The 20,265-nt window shown below is 40.1% G+C and overlaps 1 protein-coding gene across 5 annotated transcripts in view; it reads right to left on the reverse strand.

Annotated features, from left to right (window-relative positions):
- Positions 1-20,265, reverse strand: part of bend5 (BEN domain containing 5) — a 444,711-nt gene that overhangs the window by 400,339 nt on the left and 24,107 nt on the right. For all 5 annotated transcript variants that reach the window (XM_024003944.1, XM_024003939.1, XM_024003938.1 and 2 more), the window contains exon 3: positions 11,664-11,788. In XM_024003944.1, the coding sequence (XP_023859712.1) occupies positions 11,664-11,788 (125 nt within the window). The remainder of the gene's footprint in view (positions 1-11,663; positions 11,789-20,265) is intronic.

Below are 20,265 nucleotides of genomic sequence, written 5' to 3' on the forward strand. Positions count from 1 at the left end.
AACCGTTTTAGAAACTTCAGAGTGTTTTCTATCCAATACTAATAATAATATGCATATATTAGCAACTATGACTGAGGAGCAGGCCGTTTACTCTGGGCACCTCCGTGCACCTTTCATCCAAGCTACTCAATACTGCCCCTGCAGCCATAAGAAGTTAACCAACTATAGTTTTGGCAAGTCGTTTAGGACATCTACTTTGTGCATGACACAAGTAATTTTTCCAACAATTGTTTACAGACATATTACTTCACTTATAATTCACTGTATCACAATTCCAGTGGGTCAGAAGTTTTACATACACTAAGTTGACTGTGCCGTTAAACAACTTGGAAAATTCCAGAAAATGATGTCATGGCTTTAGAAGCTTCTGATAGGCTAATTGACATKATTTGAGTCAATTGGAGGTGTACCTGTGTATGTATTTCAGGGCCTACCTTCAAACTCAGTGCCTCTGCTTGACATCATGGGAAAATCAAAAGAAATCAGTCAAGACCTCAGAAAAAAAATGTTGACCTCCACAAGTCTGGTTCATCCTTGGGAGCAATTTCCAAACGCCTGAAGGTACCACGTTCATCTGTACAAACAATAGTACGCAAGTATAAACACCATGGGACCACGCAGCCGCCATACCGCTCAGGAAGGAGACGCGTTCTGTCTCCTAGAGATGAACGCACTTTGGTGCGAAAAGTGCAAATCAATCCCAGAACAGCAGCAAAGGACCTTGTGAAGATGCTGGAGGAAACAGGTACAAAAATATCAATATCCACAGTAAAACGAGTCCTATATCCACATAACCTGAAAGGCCGCTCAGCAAGGAAGAAGCCACTGCTCCAAAACCGCCATAAAAAAGCCAGACTACGGTTTGCAACTGCACATGGGGACAAAGATCGTACTTTTTGGAGAAATGTCCTCTGGTCTGATGAAACAAAAATAGAACTGTTTTGGTCATAATGACCATCGTTATGTTTGGAGAAAAAAGGGGGAGGCTTGCAAGCCGAAGAACACCATCCCAACCGTGAAGCACGGGGCTGGCAGCATGTTGTGGGGGTCCTTTGCTGCAGGAGGGACTGGTGCACTTCGCAAAATAGATGGCATCATGAGGTAGGAAAATGATGTGGATATATTGAAGACATCAGTTAGGAAGTTAAAGCTTGGTCGCAAATGGGTCTTCCAAATGGACAATGACCCCAAGCATACTTCCAAATTTGTGGCAAAATGGCTTAAGGACAACAAAGTCAAGATATTTGAGTGGCCATCACAAAGCCCTGACCTCAATCCAAATAAAAAATTTGGCAGAACTGAAAAAGCGTGTGCGAGCAAGGAGGCCTGACTCCGTTACACCAGCTCTGTCAGGAGGAATGGGCCAAAATTCACCCAACTTATTGTGGGAAGCCTGTGGAAGGCTACCCTAAACTTTGACCCAAGTTAAACAATTTAAAGGCAATGATACCAAATACTAATTGAGTGTATGTAAACTTCTGACCCACTGGGAATGTGATAAAAGAAATAAAAGCTGAAATAAATCATTCTCTCTACTATTATTCTGACATTTTCTATTCTTAAAATAAAGTGTGATCCTAACTGATATAGGACAGGGACATTTTACTGTGATTAAATGTCAGGAATTGTGAAAAACTTTAAATGTATTTGGCTAAGGTGTATGTAAACTTCCGACTTCAACTGTACAGTATATACAGTACCAGTCAAAAGTTTGGACACACCTACTCATTCAACGGTTTTTCTTTATTTTACTATTTTCTACATTGTAGAATAATAGTGAAGACATCAAAACTATGAAATAACACATATGGAATCATGTAGTAACCAAAAGAGTGTTAAACAAATCAAAATATATATTATATTTAAGATCTTAAAGTAGCCACCCTTTGCATTGATGACAGTTTTGCACACTCTTGGCATTCTCTCAACCAGCTTCACCTGGAATGCTTTTCCAACAGTCTTGAAGGAGTTCCCACATATGCTGAGCACTTGCTGGCTGCTTTTCCTTCACTCTACGGTCCAACTCATCCCAAACCATCTCAATTGGGTTTAGGTTGGGTGATTGTGGAGGCCAGGTCATCTGATGCAGTACTCCATCACTCTCCTTCTTGGTAAAATAGCCCTTACACAGCCTGGAGGTGTGTTGTGCAAACCAGATGGGATGGCGTATCACTGCAGAATGCTGTGGTAGCCATGCTGGTTAAATGTGCCTTGAATTCTAAATAAATCAGACTGTGTCACAAGCAAAGCACACCCACACCATCACACCTCCTCCTTCATGCTTCACGGTGGAAACTACACATGCAGAGATCATCCATTCACTTCCTCTGCGTCTTACAAAGACTTGGCGGCTGGAATCAAAAATCTCAAATTTGGACTCATCTGACCAAAGGACAGATTTCCACCGGTCTAATGTCCATTGCTCGTGGTTCTTGGCCCAAGTCAGTCTCTTCTTATTATTAGTGGCCTTTAGTAGTGGTTTCTTTGCAGCAATTCGACAATGAAGGCCTGATTCACGCCGTCTCCTCTGAACAGTTGATGTTGAGATGTGTCTGTTACTTGAACTCGGTGAAGCATTTATTTGGGCTGCAATTTCTGAGGCTGGTAACGCTAATGAACTTATCCTGCAGCAGAGGCAACTCTGGGTCTTCCTTTCCTGAGGCGGTCCTCATGAGAGCCAGTTTCATCACAGCGCTAGATGATTTTATCGACTGCACTTGAAGAAACTTTAAAAGTTCTTGAAATTTTCCGCATGGACTGACCTTCATGTCTTAAAGTAATGATGGACTGTCATTTCTCTTTGCTTATTTAAGCTGTTCTTGCCATACTATGGACTTTGTCTTTTACCAAATAGGGCTATCTTGTATACCACCCCTACCTTGTCACAACACAACTGATTGCCTCAAATGCAGTAAGAAGGAAATCAATTCCACAAATTAACTTTTAACAAGGCACACCTGTTAATTGCATGAAGCTGGTTGAGAGATTGCCAAGAGTGTGCAAAGGGTGGCTACTTTGAAGAAACTAAAATCTAAAATATATTTTGATTTGATTAACACTTTTTTGGTTACTACATGATTCCATATGTGTTATTTCATAGTTTTCATAGATTGGATGTCTTCACTATAATTCTCTGTAGAAAATAGTAGAAATAAAGAAAAACCCGTGAATGAGTAGGTGTGTCCAAACTTTTGACTGGTACTGTATATATTGTTATAATATGTTTTATTGCCACATACACCGGATAGGTGCAGTGAAATGTGTTGTTTTACAGAGTCAGCCATAGTAGTACGGCACATCGACAGATTATTCACCTTGTTGGCTCGGGTATTCGAAACAGCTACCTTTCGCCCTATATAGTGATATAGCTGGTAGATGTTGTCTCACTCACTCTACTTCTAACATTCCCCTTTTTCTTTTTAACACTCTTCGTGTAGCCAAATATGTTAACAATGAGCAACTTTTGATTCAGTTAGGAAGTTTAGACAGAAGGACAGGTCCATTGGCTCCCTGGAGTACTTAAATCTCTACATCTGAAAGACAAACAACATCTGTTTACTCCTAGCAAACAATCTCTGGCTAGGCTGTGGTGTAGATATCACACACATGACGTACAAGCAGTGGGTTTTCAAAGTCTCTATCACACTGGGATTCCAGGGTTATATTCAAGATAWAATTCTAATTGGTTTTGCATCCATGCAATTTGTATGACATGATGCACCCACCAAAGGCATGATGCACCCAAAAAGGCAACTGATAAAAAAACATAATAAACATTCAATGTGTGTGAGTGCACGTGTGTTAGCGTGTGAGAGAGAAGAGTGTGCGCGTGCGCGTACATCCAATGATAGGAGGTAGCCCTTGGTAAGCAAAGTCGTGACAAATTCATGCAGGATTCACCCCAGGCATCAAAGAGGAGGAAGTGAAAAAATGGACGATGAGAAATCCTCTAGGGCTCTGGTCTGCACTGAATCGCCACAGCGTGAATATGTTCTGCTTTGTTTCATTGACATCCTGCCTCTCTGGATCTACCTGCAGCCACGACAGGAAGAATACACACTGTCAAGGCCCCGGCTATGATTTATGGAACTGCAGAGTTCAGGCGGCAGCGACCCCAAGGTGCTGCTGGGAGATAAAATCCTGCATGGACCAACGACCCATCACGGACCYCCATCGCCACACTCCCCTCTCAGCTAGTCGCACCGCACACTTCCCCTCCAAGGCCAAGACATCATATCACGCCATATCTAGGCTAACTGCAACACACCATATATTATTATATTATAAACTGGGTGGTTCGAGCCCTGAATGCTGATTGGCTGAAAGCTGTGGTATATCAGACCGTATACCATCAGTATGACAAAACATTTATTTTTACTGCTCTAATTATGTTGGTAACCAGTTTATAATAGCAATAAGGCACCTCAGGGGTTTTTGATATATGGCCAATATACCACGGCTAAGGGCTGTGTCCTGGCACTCCGCGTTGCATCGTGATTATCCTTATTAAGAAGGGTACATTCAGAAAGGAAATAAAGAGTGGTTCCCATAATTAGGCCACTGTTACATGGTTAAAACAATTAAGTTATTGCTATTCACATTGCCTTTACCTACAATAATTATCTCAAAGCATTTTGGCACCATTAGGGCATTTATAGCAAGAGCACCTGAACCTGCCTAAGCATGGTTAAGCGTGAGACCTCCGTTAGAGCCCTATATTAAACTGCAGCCCATTGTGAGTGTGTGTTATGCTGGCCCTCCACCTCACTGTAAGACCCAACTGCAGTGGCTATCAATGGCTCTCCCAGCATGGGCTCCTCTCCTCTCTCTCCTCTTCTGCAGCAGGGGAGTCAGACGCCCACGCGTAGCTCTCATGTTACCAGGCACACCGCCAGCCCCACCTTTATTACAACACGCAGCGAAAACAACCATATTGGCTTTACTTAACAACATTAACCGTGAACACAGATTGACAGCAGCTCCCTCTGCAGCCTCCTACAGCAAATAATACAGGGGAAATTGTGTTTAATACAGAGAGCCATCCAGGGAATTAGAGATTCAAAAACAACATTTGAGTAATAAGTGAAAGCCACTGAATAGAATGAAAATGCAAATGTGGGCTGAGGACTTGCATGTTTCAAAACAAGACAAACCTGCCTGGCTTTTCAAACAAATACASTACATTAGGGGCATCTCACTGTTGTGAAATTTGTTTAACCTGGGTGGTCCCTATATTATCTTACAGAAGGGTTGTTTTTTCCCCCTCGAACTGCTCATTTAGTCTTACGGTTGATTTGGTTACATGAGTGATAATTAGACCAACAACATGGAGATTTAATTAGCTATTCAATATGAGGCCTAGTCAAGGCTTCGGTCTACACTCCTACAGTGTGATGGTTCTGAGTGTAGCACTTACTGCTTGATAGCCAGCTATGAGGAATCTATGTGTAGATTTTATAATGCACTGAAGGCYTAGATCTTCCATGTTATACCAACTCCAAAGTGAAGGGTAAGCAAATGAACAACTGAAACACTTAAGCATCTCTAGCTCATTACCAAAATCCCCAGACAGTCAACAAACGTGTAGCCCAACTCCACAATGCTAAAGCACAACCATCACCATGCCCCCCATTGGATATAAACACAGATATAACATCATGAGAACAATTTATGAAGTAATTAGCCATTATGAGCAAACAGTGCAGCGAGAAGGAGAACGTTTGCTGATTGAATTAACCACATAAATAGAAACAAAAGCAGCATCAAAGCAGCACCACAGTGCTGCTTAGTAGCTCCTTGCTGTTTAATAAACAGGYAAAAATGTGTGCTCCCAGGCCACTAGTTGGCATAATGAACGTGTCTGCATCTGAATGCTGGCGTTAAACCCTGTGGTGCTGTGATCGGACTCAGTCCTCCCATTATCTGGACACCAACGGGTTACAACAACAGAACGGGGAACGCTCACACTGCGAGGGAGCCAACACCAGGCCCCCCTTTAAAACAATAGCCTAATTACAACATTTATAACCCAGAATCTGGAATTGAATTTAGTCCAACTTAAGGCTGCGCTGGCATGAAAATACTATTTGATTAGAACAGCCGTGGTTTCATTTGTGGCGCAGCAGATTGCAGAGCATCTCTATCCGGTACGCAATCTGTATTCATTACACTGTGTAAAGGATGATCCATGTCCTGACTCTGCATTGATAATTTCATGCAGATGCACAGCGCTCCACATGGCCCTAGTGCTTCCCTTACAACGGCACTGCTCATCTCCTCTCTGCCGCCTCACATGCTGGGCTCAGCAGTGCTGCTCAGCCAATTTCAGCCTTTTAGGACCTCAAAAGGCCTCCCAGGCACCCCCACCACCCATAGGAGGGAGTATCAAAAGGCGGAGACATCAAAAGTTGAAAGAAATATATTTTAATGTATATAAATTTGCCGCCTGTGTCTGTCTGATATGTGTAGTAGCAGTTGATATTTGTAGTAGCAGTGCCATACAGATGTAATCTTCCTCTTTCATGATTTGGGACGAGGACCAGAGTCTGTGACTGAATTTGGCAGTGATTCACACATTGTCACTCTGTTGGTATCCATATGGCGCACAGCTGCATATACAGTCCTGATGAACACAGCATACAGAGATGGGGTTCTATACTGTCAAATCCAAAATAAGATTGTATATCTGTTAAATAACAATCATTACTAATACTGTGAATACTGAGAGGAATTCTGTTATAGTGATCATATTTCAAACACTGCATAGAAACAGAAGTAGGCCTACTGCTAAGTTGGCTTTAGTCTACTTGGTGTCTGTTCTGTTTCAAAACATAACTCAGATCCGAATGTATTTGACTAGGAGGCTTTAAATGAATAAAGCTAAAAATAAAGCAATACATTTTTATAAGGAGTATCGCATCAGAAGATAACCCATGGAAACTGATTTTGCTATAATTAGAAAATCCAATGTGTGCCCTCAAATCCTTTTGTCTATTTCATTATGCAAAATCTGAAGACTATTGGTCTTGACAAAGAATAKGATCCATTAGTTCCCCTTGGAGAGGAAAGTTACTTGATATCATCAGAACTCTCTGAGTGCACTGTTTAATGACTATGTCTTTCAAATTCGCAATTTTCTCTTACTATGTTCTTACCACGCTTTAAACCTACAATCCWAAACTTTATATCCGATGTAAGCCTATTTGTTCCCAAATCCCACTTTGTTGAATAATCCCTTTGAATAAACCACAAAAGCCCATTCCTCTTCTATAGTGACTGGGAGAGAAACCTTGAAAGCATTCCCCACAGCAGCAGAGCAGAGGCATAGGAAATATAAATGGCTATCCTGCTCCCAAAGCAAAGCAAGAAGGGAAAAGGTAAAAGGATAAAAAACAGGAACTCTGCCTGTGCAGTCTTTTTAGTATTGCAGAGTAAACAGAGGACGAGACCTGTTGCAGAGTGGGGGAGCCAGTGTGGAGAGACCTGATAAACTGCTTGTGCAGCCTCTAATCCAGGAGCTCAGCACCGTAAGCCCTCCCACAGGCAGGCCCCAACACCGCGCTGCCGCACCACGGCACGCCGGCCATGATTACACTCATCTTCCGGCAGTCACGGGGGATCCGGCTGTCCCCATCAGCAGTGAAGGACATCAGGCAACAGAGGAAAGGAGGGGTTAAACAGCCACGTCCAGACATGGACCAAGGCTTCCTTCCACAGGGTGTCAGGTCAAACCTGACCATCACAGATATTTAAAAAATCAACATTATGCAGCATTCAAGAGGTACTAGAAGCCGGCTTTGGCAAGCATTTTTCATGTTATCCAACAAATGTAAACATCTGGAGTTTGCTAAACGGCATTYGCACTTGAATTGGAACCAGTGCTGTGGTCAGATGACATGAAAGTAGAGCTCTTTGGCCATGCACACCAGTGGTGGGTTTGGCGTCTAAATGAGAATGCATAAGCAGAAAATAACCCCATACCTACTGTAAAAAATGGTGGTGGATCTTTGATGTTATGGGGCTATTTTGCTTTCACTTGTCCTGGGGCCCTTGTTAAGGTCAATGGCATCATGAACTTTACCCAGTACCAGGACATTTTAGCCAAAAACCTGGTTGTCTCTGCAGGAGGCTGACACTTGGCTGCAAGTGGATCTTCCAGCAAGACAATAACTCCAAGCACACATCAAAATCCACAAAGAAATGGTTAATTGGCCACAAAAATCAACATTTTCCAATGGCCAAGAGGGCAGTCCATAAGCGCAGACGAAGGATATAAAGGATCTGGAAGGATTCTGTATGGAGGAATGGTCTAAGATCACTCCCAATGTGTTCTTCAACTCATAAAACTGTAAATAGCCCATCCAACTACCTACCTCATCCCCATATTGTTTTTATTTACTTTTTTTGCTATTTTGCACACCAGTATTTCTACTTGCACATCATCATCTGCACATCTATCACTCCAGTGTTAATTTGCTAAATTGTAATTACTTCGCTACTATGGCCTATTTATTGCCTTACCTCCTTACTACATTTGCACACACTGTATATAGATTTTTCTATTGTGTTATTGACTGTACTTTTGGTTATTCCATGTGTAACTCTGTGTTGTTGTTTTTGTTGCACTGCTTTGCTTTATCTTGACCAGGTCGTAGTTGTAAATGAGAACTTGTTCTCAACTGGCCTACCCGGTTAAATAAAGGTGAAATAAAAAAATACAAAAAAATACAAAATGTCTCAATGACATTATCCTCGCAAGGTGAGGTATTGAAAGGTATTGAAACCAATATTGATCCCTACCTTTTTGAGAAAAAAAAGTATTACTTGTTAAACAAAAMCTCTTTCTCTGACCAATTGTATTAGTATAAAATAATTTCCCTTTTTTTTTTGCATACAATGTAGCTCAGTATTTGAATTATTTATACAGTCATTTTTGCTCATCTTTATCAAGGGTGTCAATCATTTCGGACCTCACTGTACATAAAAACAGGCCAATTCTCGTAACTACATTCCCATCCCTCTGTGAAAACAAATCAATGTGCATTACATCCATTACCGTGCTCGTGGACAAGTCAGGGACTCCAAACTACTCAGCCTTTCTCTCTTCTCCTCAATACACTGCAAAAGATGTCCAAACATTCACATCTCTTAAACTGATGTGCAAATTGTACATTTCACATTCTATTCAGAATATAGCAAAGTGCAGAGGAAATTTGAAGACCTTTTATGCTCAATTAGAAATATTCATAAATCTGAGAAATATATATCATGCCCTTTGACACTCAGTCGGGCACAACTGAGTGATCTAATAGTTCCTATCAGCATGACACTGCCCAAAATGAGTCAGTCACCTGAGATGAAATGTCATTTAATATATGTGCCATATATCTCATGTTAGATTAGACCATATCATCATCAATAAATGTCAATATAAAAAGTTCTGGACAGATTATTGTCCTTTAGGAATTCAAGACACCTCACATTCTAACTAAATTCTTTCTATTTTTTGATTATGGAGAATAACTGCCTCTGCTGAGCTTTTCCTGGATAAGTGAAGCTTGTAAATCACACATGAATTTCAGTAGCTGAAGGCAGTCGTTTTACTGTATTATATATAGTATTGCTCCCCAAAGATTTCTATGATAATACCTCACAGCCATGCCCTTCACGCAGCTTGATGTCAAACAGCCACCGTCCACAGCATGGATTAAATATAAGCACAGCACATCACTGTTTCCACTGGTTAAAAAGCTCAATATATATTTTTCAGAGGTGAGAAAATATGGGGAAGAATCTTGAATAGTTTCCATGCTCTCTCAATTTGAAATACTGCATGAAAGAGATATATTTGTACTACACAGATAAATGCAGTAACATGGCTGGCTTATTGCCTAAAATTGCTAAACGAGTATATCTAAAAAAATATATATATATTATATCACAAGCAGAAGCGGTCTAACATCAATGTATCACTGACACACTATCAGTGTCCATCAATATGTAGACTATCTTTTATGGTTAGGTGACATTGGACTAACATGAAGTGCTAGGATTTAATAACTGGCTCAACAGTCAAAATTACTTGAATGATAACTCCAGTTCAGAGTGCTGCTATGCTTTGCCCAGTCGTTGCAACATAATTAACCAGCATCAGTCTCACCATACTAAAAGCAAGACAAAGTTTGAGGTGAAGGTTTTGTAGAGAAGAAAAGAAAAAGACATCCATCCATCATAACCGTGCTATGGTGCAGCCAATTTCCACAAAGCTGCTAAGCTGATTGAGGCCGACCAAATCTTTTTCACCAGCTTACATTCCTTCAAAATGGTCATCTCAGTTCCAATATCACGGGCTTTTACTGTTTCCAATTTCACTGTTCTCGACTGAGAGTCGGTCGGCTTAGTTGGATAAAACACTCTAGCCCAGTTCCTTGTGAATGTACTGATATCTCTATAGCACAGCTTCCACATAGCTCTATTTATTTATTTACTCATTACATTATTTTTTTATTTCTATTTATAAAATGCAAGTAAACCGCCAATTACATCAAACATACTCACTCTCTCTCACCCCCCCACCACCACACCCACACACACACAGTTACAGTGCACATARGTATAACACACACGACACCGTACCAAAAACACACAAGCACCAGATACCCTACAACCTCCTACTGAAGTAGATTCAATTCCCACAGGCCCTCATTCTAAAAAAGGAAATTGGAGATATATATTATTTAATTTTTTTTAAAGAAAGGACTGTGTGGCATCAACAAAGCACTCAGAAGCTAATTGTGAAAATGTTTATTCCTGCTGCTTTTTTCCCACCTGTAGATGTCTGTGTATGTGTGTGTATGCAAGAGTCATTGAGTGTATGTTCGTGTGGGCTTCTCACTAGCCTTTCGCTCTCCTCTTTTTTTTTTGCCACAACAGCAAATATCCTGTTGGCGCAGGATGCCGTGCCGTATCTGGCCCTAAAATCGATAAGGCTCCTGGCTAAGGGCTCCCATTCATCTCTTGGCCATAAAATTTGATTAGCGCTGACTACAGCACTGCAGGGAGATGGGGCCGATAGGGCAGGGCTGCAGAAGACAGCAGCAGCATTKAATTTTTTCATCCACGCTCTCTCGCTCCGTCTGTCTCTTAGCCCAGGCTCTCTCTTTTCAACATAGAGCTACCCAGGCTTAGAATTCCGCTGCCGGTTGACTCCTTTTTAGTATCTTGTTTTCTCTCTCTAAATTAGATCGAAATGACAGAACTGATGAAGCTCCAATCAGAGTTGATAAAATTAAACAAATGCCCTCGGCAGCAGCCTGAGCGGCCCGCAGACATGAAACACGCGCTCTGTTCCCTCACACAGTATCTCTGTGGCATGTGACCGCTGCTCTCAGCCAATCCGAGAGCTCAACGCATGCAAGTGGCTAGCGCTTCTCAGTGCTGTGATGAGGAAGCAGGTATGAAACAAACAACTAGGATACAACAAAACTTGAAATCATTTGGAATTGTGAGCTACGGACACATTATTTTWAAAATACCCATAAAAGTGTGCATAGAAATTTGAATGAAGGCAGACAGGTTAATAGTAACAGTCAAAAAATAAAATATGTGTATACTTGGAATGCAGTATACAGTATTAACAGTATTAATAGAAATCCACCACCTACCTGTGTCTCCCGCACGTTTTCCACTGTGAAGTTGAACCAAACTCTGAAGCGAGGGTTACAGGTGTCAGGTCTGATGAACAGATCAAACTCAAATTCACTGATGTAATCAACACGTCCAAGGTTACCTGAGAAAATAAAGATCACATTCAGGAATCATTTCACCTCTTGGCAAGTAGTCTAGTTGCCAGTTATGCCTCAACTAAATGCTTTTGAAAATGTGATGCATAACCCCCCTTTCCAAGATGAATAGATTTCAAGATACTACATATGCTGCTTACTGAAATAAATCTAAAAATGTTATACTTAGAAAGGTCTTCATTGATGCATTTATGTTGCCTTCACCACTCATGTAGCTAGAACCTTGGGATATATTTTCCATTGGATTCATTAAAATTCAAGTGATCAACTTGTTATCCGTTAGATGTGTATATAATGTATCAGACACGGATGGGAGGACTGGGAGGACTAACCCTGTCCATCCCTCACCATAGCTTCTCCCTGCAGGCACAGCGACAGTGACAATACGTGGGATGAAGAGAATGGAACTTAGCTACTGTTCAGGTGAAAAATGGGAAAGCTTTGAATGGTGGTATCTTCAAAATAACAAGCCGTCAAAGATGTTCATCTAGCTTTTATTTGTAGGGCTACATATATATATACACATATATATTTCACAGCACGGATCTATCCACCGCTGTGTGATTTATACAATGTCAAATAAGCCTAGACCAGAGGCCCGGCTTAGCCCACTGGCTCGCAGACAGTTAACTCCCCAGGCAAGAGGACAACCTGCTTTGCTCTGCTCCACGTCCCTCAGCCTGTCCATGTGGTGTGGATGGAGTGTGGAAGCGACCGACCACCTGGTGCCAGGTAGCACAGAGCTAATTATCGACAGATGGGGTAACCACCACACTGTCAGAGCAGATCGCTCTCCTTCTGCCATCTGAGAGGGCTAATCCACCCGCTTCCTGAAAATCCCTTCACTCGTCACGCTGTCCACAGAAATACCATCATCTACCAACCCTCACAGGAAACTGCATGTTGCTCCTGTATGAGCTCTAAAATATATGCATTATTATTTTTTATACAAATACATCAAAGACCCCACTGGGAAATGCAATATGGATTATGGACAACAGAACCCCTACAGAATATGATCTGGAAATCATTCTGGAAGTGTCTTACAACACATGATTCTGTATTTACATGTCAGCCATTCTCTAACAGCTTTCCTGTTGCACTAATGGCTACTGGCGTTTCATTCCAACACATTGGTTGCAAAATGGAAATGCTCTCTGCAAAAATGAATATTGGCACTCTAACTGATTACACTGTGACTGTAGCTCTTGTGAACAATGCTAGAGCTGTAAGAATACAAATAGGGTCAAACATAGTGAGAGCTGTTCACAACTTATCAGACACCTGTGGCAAAGGTTGATAACTGACCTTTACTGTGCCCATTACATGAACGAACATTGTGTGCTTGCACTCGTGTGTAGTTTAAAAGGGTGTAATGTATCATCACAGCTATTTCATTTAATGACACACAACCTAGACTACCCCATAGCACAACATATTGCTACACTTGGTGGTAGTTGGGAGAAGATAAGTGAAACATAATGTACCACAAACCAAAGACACATCTGTTTTACAACCCTTACTTGAAATAACCACCTACTGTACAAACCGACAGAGAAGTGGCAGGCGCTGGCAAAGCAATCCAGAGCCATAGTTGTTAGCTGAAACAAGCACAGCTGCAGATAGCATGGTGGGGATATTAGAACGGCACCTGTTCCAACCAGATGTGCTGTATAATCTATCATCTCTAATTCCAATGTCTTAGCGATTTATCTGGTTTGCCCTACCAAATATTAGCTATTAGAGGACGCAGATAATAGCCTCTAAAGGTTGTTTCATATGGAAGTGTGCATATTACAGCTACTGTTTTTGTTGACTGATTTATTTAAGCTACTTTCACTATTCAAATTAATACACTTGAAGGATGTATCTACAGGTTTGTAAACTACAGACATGTAAACATGGACTAAACATAAGTGTGTTAAAAATAAATGTCAAGAGATTCTGAAGCTTTTTAACAGCATATGATTTATGAAGAGGCAAATATATTGCATGCAATACAATTTTCTAAATATACATTAAATAATGACTAAGTCCATTGAATCTGTCATATGGCTCCAAATAGCACAAGGCTGCAACATAACCGAAACCTTGTGTACACTAATGCAACATCATAAAGAGCTATCAAAATCTCACTAACTCTCTGGCTCTCTCACTCAGACTGCAGCCAGAGTCCTTTCCACTCGTTTGGCATTTCAGGACCATGGACAGCGGATCAGCATATACAGTAGCTAAGAACTTTCTCAGGCACAACTACAAGAGGTTCAGAGGAATTTCAACGAAAGCACTGAAGGTCTTCATTGAATGGCATGCCACTTATCTCCTCTTCATAGATGAAAAAACGAGTCAAACCAAACGTGCATTTACCATACCACAAACTGGTGAGGTAGAAGTTACAAATCAGAAAAGTACCAGACAAATCCAAAGATGATGAACCAACTTTTAAAACAAACTGCGGATGTCGTTGCAGGGAGATAGAAAATGCTATCTCTACTTCAAAGCACAGTAGCCACGCACTGCTAGGTTATTGAGCTTGATGCTTGAAGACCTGAAGTGAGGGATAGCYCAGGCCTCAAGGTTAGAATGGCATGTTCAGCTTGTGGAGCAGGGATATGACACAGTATTGATTTTAATTGTAATTTTATGGTGGCTAACTCCAGATTCCAATGCTGCAGTACTAATCAATTCCATATTATTCATTATTTAACGAACATAAATGGCAAACAGACCTCTCTAAATCCTAAAGCATAAAAAGACCATCATATTGGTAGCCTATGGACTACTTGGAAAAGTGAGAGTGACTTATCTAAAGTTGTTTTATTAATTTGCACAAAGTTGCAGTCAAACTATAGTGTAATTAGTGTAGGTTACACTAGAGGAAAGATAAAGAGGGAGCAAGCAACAGAGAAAAACATCAGTTATCTAATAAGAGTTGCTACTGCATAATTCCTCTTCAGGCTTGTGTGTCTACATTCGTCCTTAGTGGAGGTTTCATAAATTATGTTCCATATCAATCATCTATAAAAATAAATATAAAAGAGAGTCGCACACATAAACTCCCAGTAATTTATTGGGTAAATCACCAACGTTTCGGCATCACTGTGCCTTCAGGGTAATATAATGAATACTTGAACCAGGTTATGTAGACAAACAGTGGAATTAGTGCAACCAATGACAATAGTGAGGGGTGGGTCATAATTATTAAGTTAATTAGAATGAATTATATATCAATCATCAACCATTGGGAGAAACATATGCAGCACTTACAACTTAATAAATTGTGTTTCAACAAATGGCCTAACTGTAAGAACCCACCCAGTGGGCTGAGTAAACCTACTAAAGGCTTTGCTGTTCTTTGACAATCAGTTTAAACATGACAGGTTCTCCATAAGGACTCCGTAGTTTGTACGAAACCCCCTCTCTTTCTCGCTCGCTTTCTAGTCTCTATATCTTTATTTTCTTAATTAAAAGATTGGGGGAAACGGTGAACCATCTGAATGTATACCGGTTTTAGTGAAGACACACCATGTGTCTCTCTCTCTCCACTACTGCTGTGTGCTGTCCAAACTCCTGCGATTTGAGTACTTTGTTCCCCCATTATAAATATTTGTTAATGTTTCCCAAAGTTCAAATCAATTTATGTTACATTTATATTCCATATAATCTTTGAGTAATTACTGGCTAGTGCTACCCAATCTCGTTCCCTTTCCGGATATTGCAACATTGTCGATATTTCTGTTAAATTTGGTACATTTCATTTTCTATTTCCTCTCCTCTGAGTGGGTGCAAGCTTAAAGTGCACATGAACATTTGCAAGTTCATTTTATACCCAATAAATGTGCTTGTGTCAAATTTTCAAAGCAGTCTGATCCGATACAAAAGTACAAAAGCTTGTATGAAATTTAAATTACAACAAAATGTGATGCTTCGTTTGATCAAATGCATTTTCAAAACATGTTGCAAAATGTGAGATCCCACCATAGACAAGGTGTTTCTCAATATGCATACTACGGTGCTCCACACTATCATGCTCCGAGTTCAGTCTCCGAGGACGTTCTCTTGAGTACGTTCTTGTGAGGATGAGAGTGTGGAGAACGCATCAAATGTTACATAAGAGAAGCACCTGCACTCTGTGCTACTTACTGCATTACCTTTGACCAATACAGATGAAAAAAMATACATTTTTACTTCATAATCATCAGCCAAGCAAGATTAGCAAATGTCTATATTTTCAAGTAATGTGGTGGCGGCATCATGTTATGGGTATGCTTGTCACTGGCAGGCAATGGGGAGTTTGTCAGAATCAAAAGAAATATGAAAGGAGCAAAGCCCAGMTTTAAAAAAAACGGGAAAACCTGCCTCAATGTTTTATACCCTGGGATAGAGTTTTTTGTATTTGATATAAAAATACATTATGACACCTTTCAGTTTTCGCAATGGCATTGACATATGATGACAAACCAAATGCGTTTGAAGGATCRTTTTAGTCTTCTTCTAATGCATCTTAAGGGGAAAATAACCCAAAAGTAACAGAAAGTAATATGATTACCGTACTGAGTTTCGGTAATACAAAAGTTATTTTACTGATTACAATTTTGGACAGGTTACTAGTAACTGTAAAGTAACCTACCTAAGCAATCCGGAAAAATGGAGGATGCAAGTGGAAGAAAGTAGGGAACTTTTTTGTCTGCCCTTTATTAAAGACCATATTTGGCAACAAAAAGAATTTCATAAATAAAACAATTATATCAGTTTTACTTGAGGACCAAAATATTGATTGTGCTGCCATACATGTTGCAAAATAGTTGGGAAGAGATTTTTGATGTACCGATTCCGTGGCACATGGTTTACGAATTGATACGCAAAACAACGCTTGATCCAAAACTTAAGAGTTTTTCCATTTAAAATTATTTTACAAAATTCTTGCCACAAATATAATGTTATGTAATGGGGCATACAACCAGCTCAGCTATGCAGATTTTSCTACGAAGAGGCAGAATCACTAGATCATWAATTTTTGTATTGCCCATATGTAGCTTGTTTCTGGTCACAATTTCAGGTATGGCTGAAAAATCACAACATTTATCTAAAATTAACCCTACAAAAAGCACTGTTGGGAGATTTGGAGAACCATTGTCAATCAATCAACAATATAATAATACTTTTAGTAAAAATACTTATCTTTAACTCACAATCTGTAGATACTACAGTATGCGATTAGACAGGTTCAGAGTTTATGTGAAACATCTCAGCACAGCTAAAAAATATATAGCACATGAAAATCACAAGAGGGCGGTTTACAGAGATAGGTGGGATGGACTGAGAGTAGCTGAGGGGTAGATTTAGAAGCTCATGTCCTATAATATACAGTTTACATACACCTTAGCCAAATACATTTAAACTCAGTTTTTCACATTTCCTGACATTTAATCCTAGTAAAAATTCCCTGTCCTAGGTCAGTTAGGATCACCACTCTATTTTAAGAATGTGAAATGTCAGAACAATAGTAGAGAGAATTATTTATTTCAGCTTTTATTTCTTTCATCACATTCCCAGTGGGTCAGAAGTTTACATACACTCAATTAGTATTTGGTCGCATTGCCTTTAAAATTGTTTAACTTGAGTCAAACGTTTCGGGTAGCCTTCCACAACCTTCCCACAATAAGTTGGGTGAATTTTGGCCCATTCCTCCTGACAGAGCTGGTGTAACTGAGTCAGGTTTGTAGGCCTCCATGCTCGCACATACTTTTTCAGTTCTGCCCACACATTTTCTATAGGATTGAGGTCAGGCTTGTGATGGCCACTCCAATACCTTGACTTTGTTGTACTTAAACCATTTTGCCACAACTTTGGAAGTATGCTTGGTGTCATTGTCCATTTGGAAGACCCATTTGCGACCAAGCTTTAACTTCCTGACTGATGTCTTGAGATGTTGCTTCAATATATCCACATTATTTTCCTGCCTCATGATGCCATCTATTTTGCGAAGTGCACCAGTCCCTCCTGCAGCAAAGCACCCCCACAACATGATGCTGCAACCCCCGTGCTTCACGGTTGGATGGTGTTCTTCGGCTTGGAAGCCCCCCCCTTTTCCCTCCAAACATAACGATGGTCATTATGACCAAACAGTTCTATTTTGTTCATCAGACCAGAGGACATTTCTCCAAAAAGTACGATCTTTGTCCCCATGTGCAGTTGCAAACCGTAGTCTGGCTTTTTTATAGCGGTTTTGGAGCAGTGGCTTCTTCCTTGCTGAGCGGCCTTTCAGGTTATGTCGATATAAGACTCGTTTTACTGTGGATATAGATACTTTTGTACCTGTTTCGTCCAGCATCTTCACAAGGTCCTTTGCTGTTGTTCTGGGATTGATTTTCACTTTTCGCACCAAAGTACGTTCATCTCTAGGAGACAGAACGCGTCTCCTTCCTGAGCGGTATGACGTCTGCGTGGTTCCATTGTGTTTATACTTCCGTACTATTGTTTGTACAGATGAACGTGGTACCTTCAGGCATTTGGAAATTGCTCCCAAGGATGAACCAGACTTGTGGAGGTCTACAATTTTTATTCTGAGGTCTTGGCTGATTTCTTTAGATTTTCCCATGATGTCAAGCAAAGAGGCACTGAGTTTGAAGGTAGTCCTTGAAATACATCCACAGGTACACCTCCAATTGAGTCAAATGATGTCAATTAGCCTATCAGAAGCTTCTAAAGCCATGACATAATTTTCAGGAATTTTCCAAGCTGTTTAAAGGCACAGTCAACTTAGTGTATGTAGACTTCTGACCCACTAGTATTGTGACACAGTGAACTATAAGTGAAATAATATATCTGTAAACAATTGTTGGAAAAATTACTTGTGTCATGGACAAAGTAGATGTCCTAAACGACTTGTCAAAACTATAGATTGTTAACAAGAAATTTGTGGAGTGGTTGAAAAACAAGTTTTAATGACTCCAACCTAAGTGTATGTAAACTTCCGACTTCAACTGTATATATGACTGAAAATACAATGTATAATGATTAAGTACTATCTATCCAGATGTAATGTACAGTGCATTCGGAATATATTCAGACTCCTTGACTTTTTCCACATGTTGTTACGTTACAGCCTTATTCTAAAATGGATTAAATGAAATGTTTTCCTCTTCAATCGACACACAATACCTTATAATGACGAAGGTTCACATGTGCCTTGTTGCACACAGGATGCATGTTTTGGAATATTTTTTATTCTGTACAGGCTTCCTTCTTTTCACTCTGTCAATTAGGTTAGTATTGTGAAGTAACTACAATGTTGTTGATCAATCCTCAGTTTTTCTCCTATCACATCCATTAAACTCTGTAACTGTTTTAAAATCACCATTGGCCTCATGGTGAAATCCCTGAGTAGCTTCCTTCCTCTCCGGCAACTGAGTTAGGAAGGACGCCTGTATCTTTGGAGTGACTGGGTGTGTTGATACACCATTCAAAGTGTTATTTATAACTTCACCATGCTCAAAGGGATATTCAATGTCTGCTTTTAAAATGGTTGCCCATCTACCAATAGGTGCCCTTCTTTGCGAGGCATTGGAAAACCTCCCTGGTCTTTGTGATTGAATCTGTTTGGAATTCACTGCTAGACTGAGGGACCTTACAGATAAGTGTATGTGTGGGGTACATAGATGATGTAGTCATTAACAAATCCTGTTAAACACTATTATTGCACACAGAGTGCAACTTATTATGTGACTTGTTAAGCAACTTTTTACTCCTGAATTTATTTAGGCTTGCCATAACAAAAGGGTTAAATACTTATTGACTCACGACATTTCAGCTTTTCATGTCTTGATTTCTAAAAACATAATTCCATTTTGGCATTATGGGGTATTGTGTGTAAGCCAGTTACAAACATTTTTCAATGTAATACATTTTAAATTCAGGCTGTAACACAACCAAATGTGGAAAGGGTAAAGGGGTATGAATACTTTCTGAAGGCAGTGAAGGCCTATGGGCTAGGATACATGATGCATGCCACTATGATTTGAAAAAGTAGCAAAAGAAATGCATGCGCTATTTGTTGCCTTTAGACTGCACACGCTGGGCATCATTCACAAGTGATAATATTCTCACCCATCAGACTATTCTCAATTTAATCTGGTCTTTACATATACTAAATAATCTATTTGTGAAATTAGTTTTGATTTAGAATTACCATACACCTGTCGGAACAGGGGCAGGGTAAAAAAGACGTAATCCATATGCACTTGAATAACGAATGGAGGACGCTTTCCCGTGGTTCATTTTCATGCCAGCCAGGTAGGTTACCTCGGTTATAAAGCAAAGCAATGTGCTTAATATAAGGAAAGTTGAGAAATAAATATAGTAGGCCTAGCCTATAGAAAGATGATGGGATCCTCCTCATTTTAATAGARAGCATCAAAACTTGTTTTTCTCACGCAATTGCACAGCCTATAGAAATGTTGCG

Source organism: Salvelinus sp. IW2-2015, linkage group LG16 (assembly GCF_002910315.2).
Source record: "Salvelinus sp. IW2-2015 linkage group LG16, ASM291031v2, whole genome shotgun sequence".
Taxonomy (NCBI): Eukaryota; Metazoa; Chordata; class Actinopteri; order Salmoniformes; family Salmonidae; genus Salvelinus; species Salvelinus sp. IW2-2015.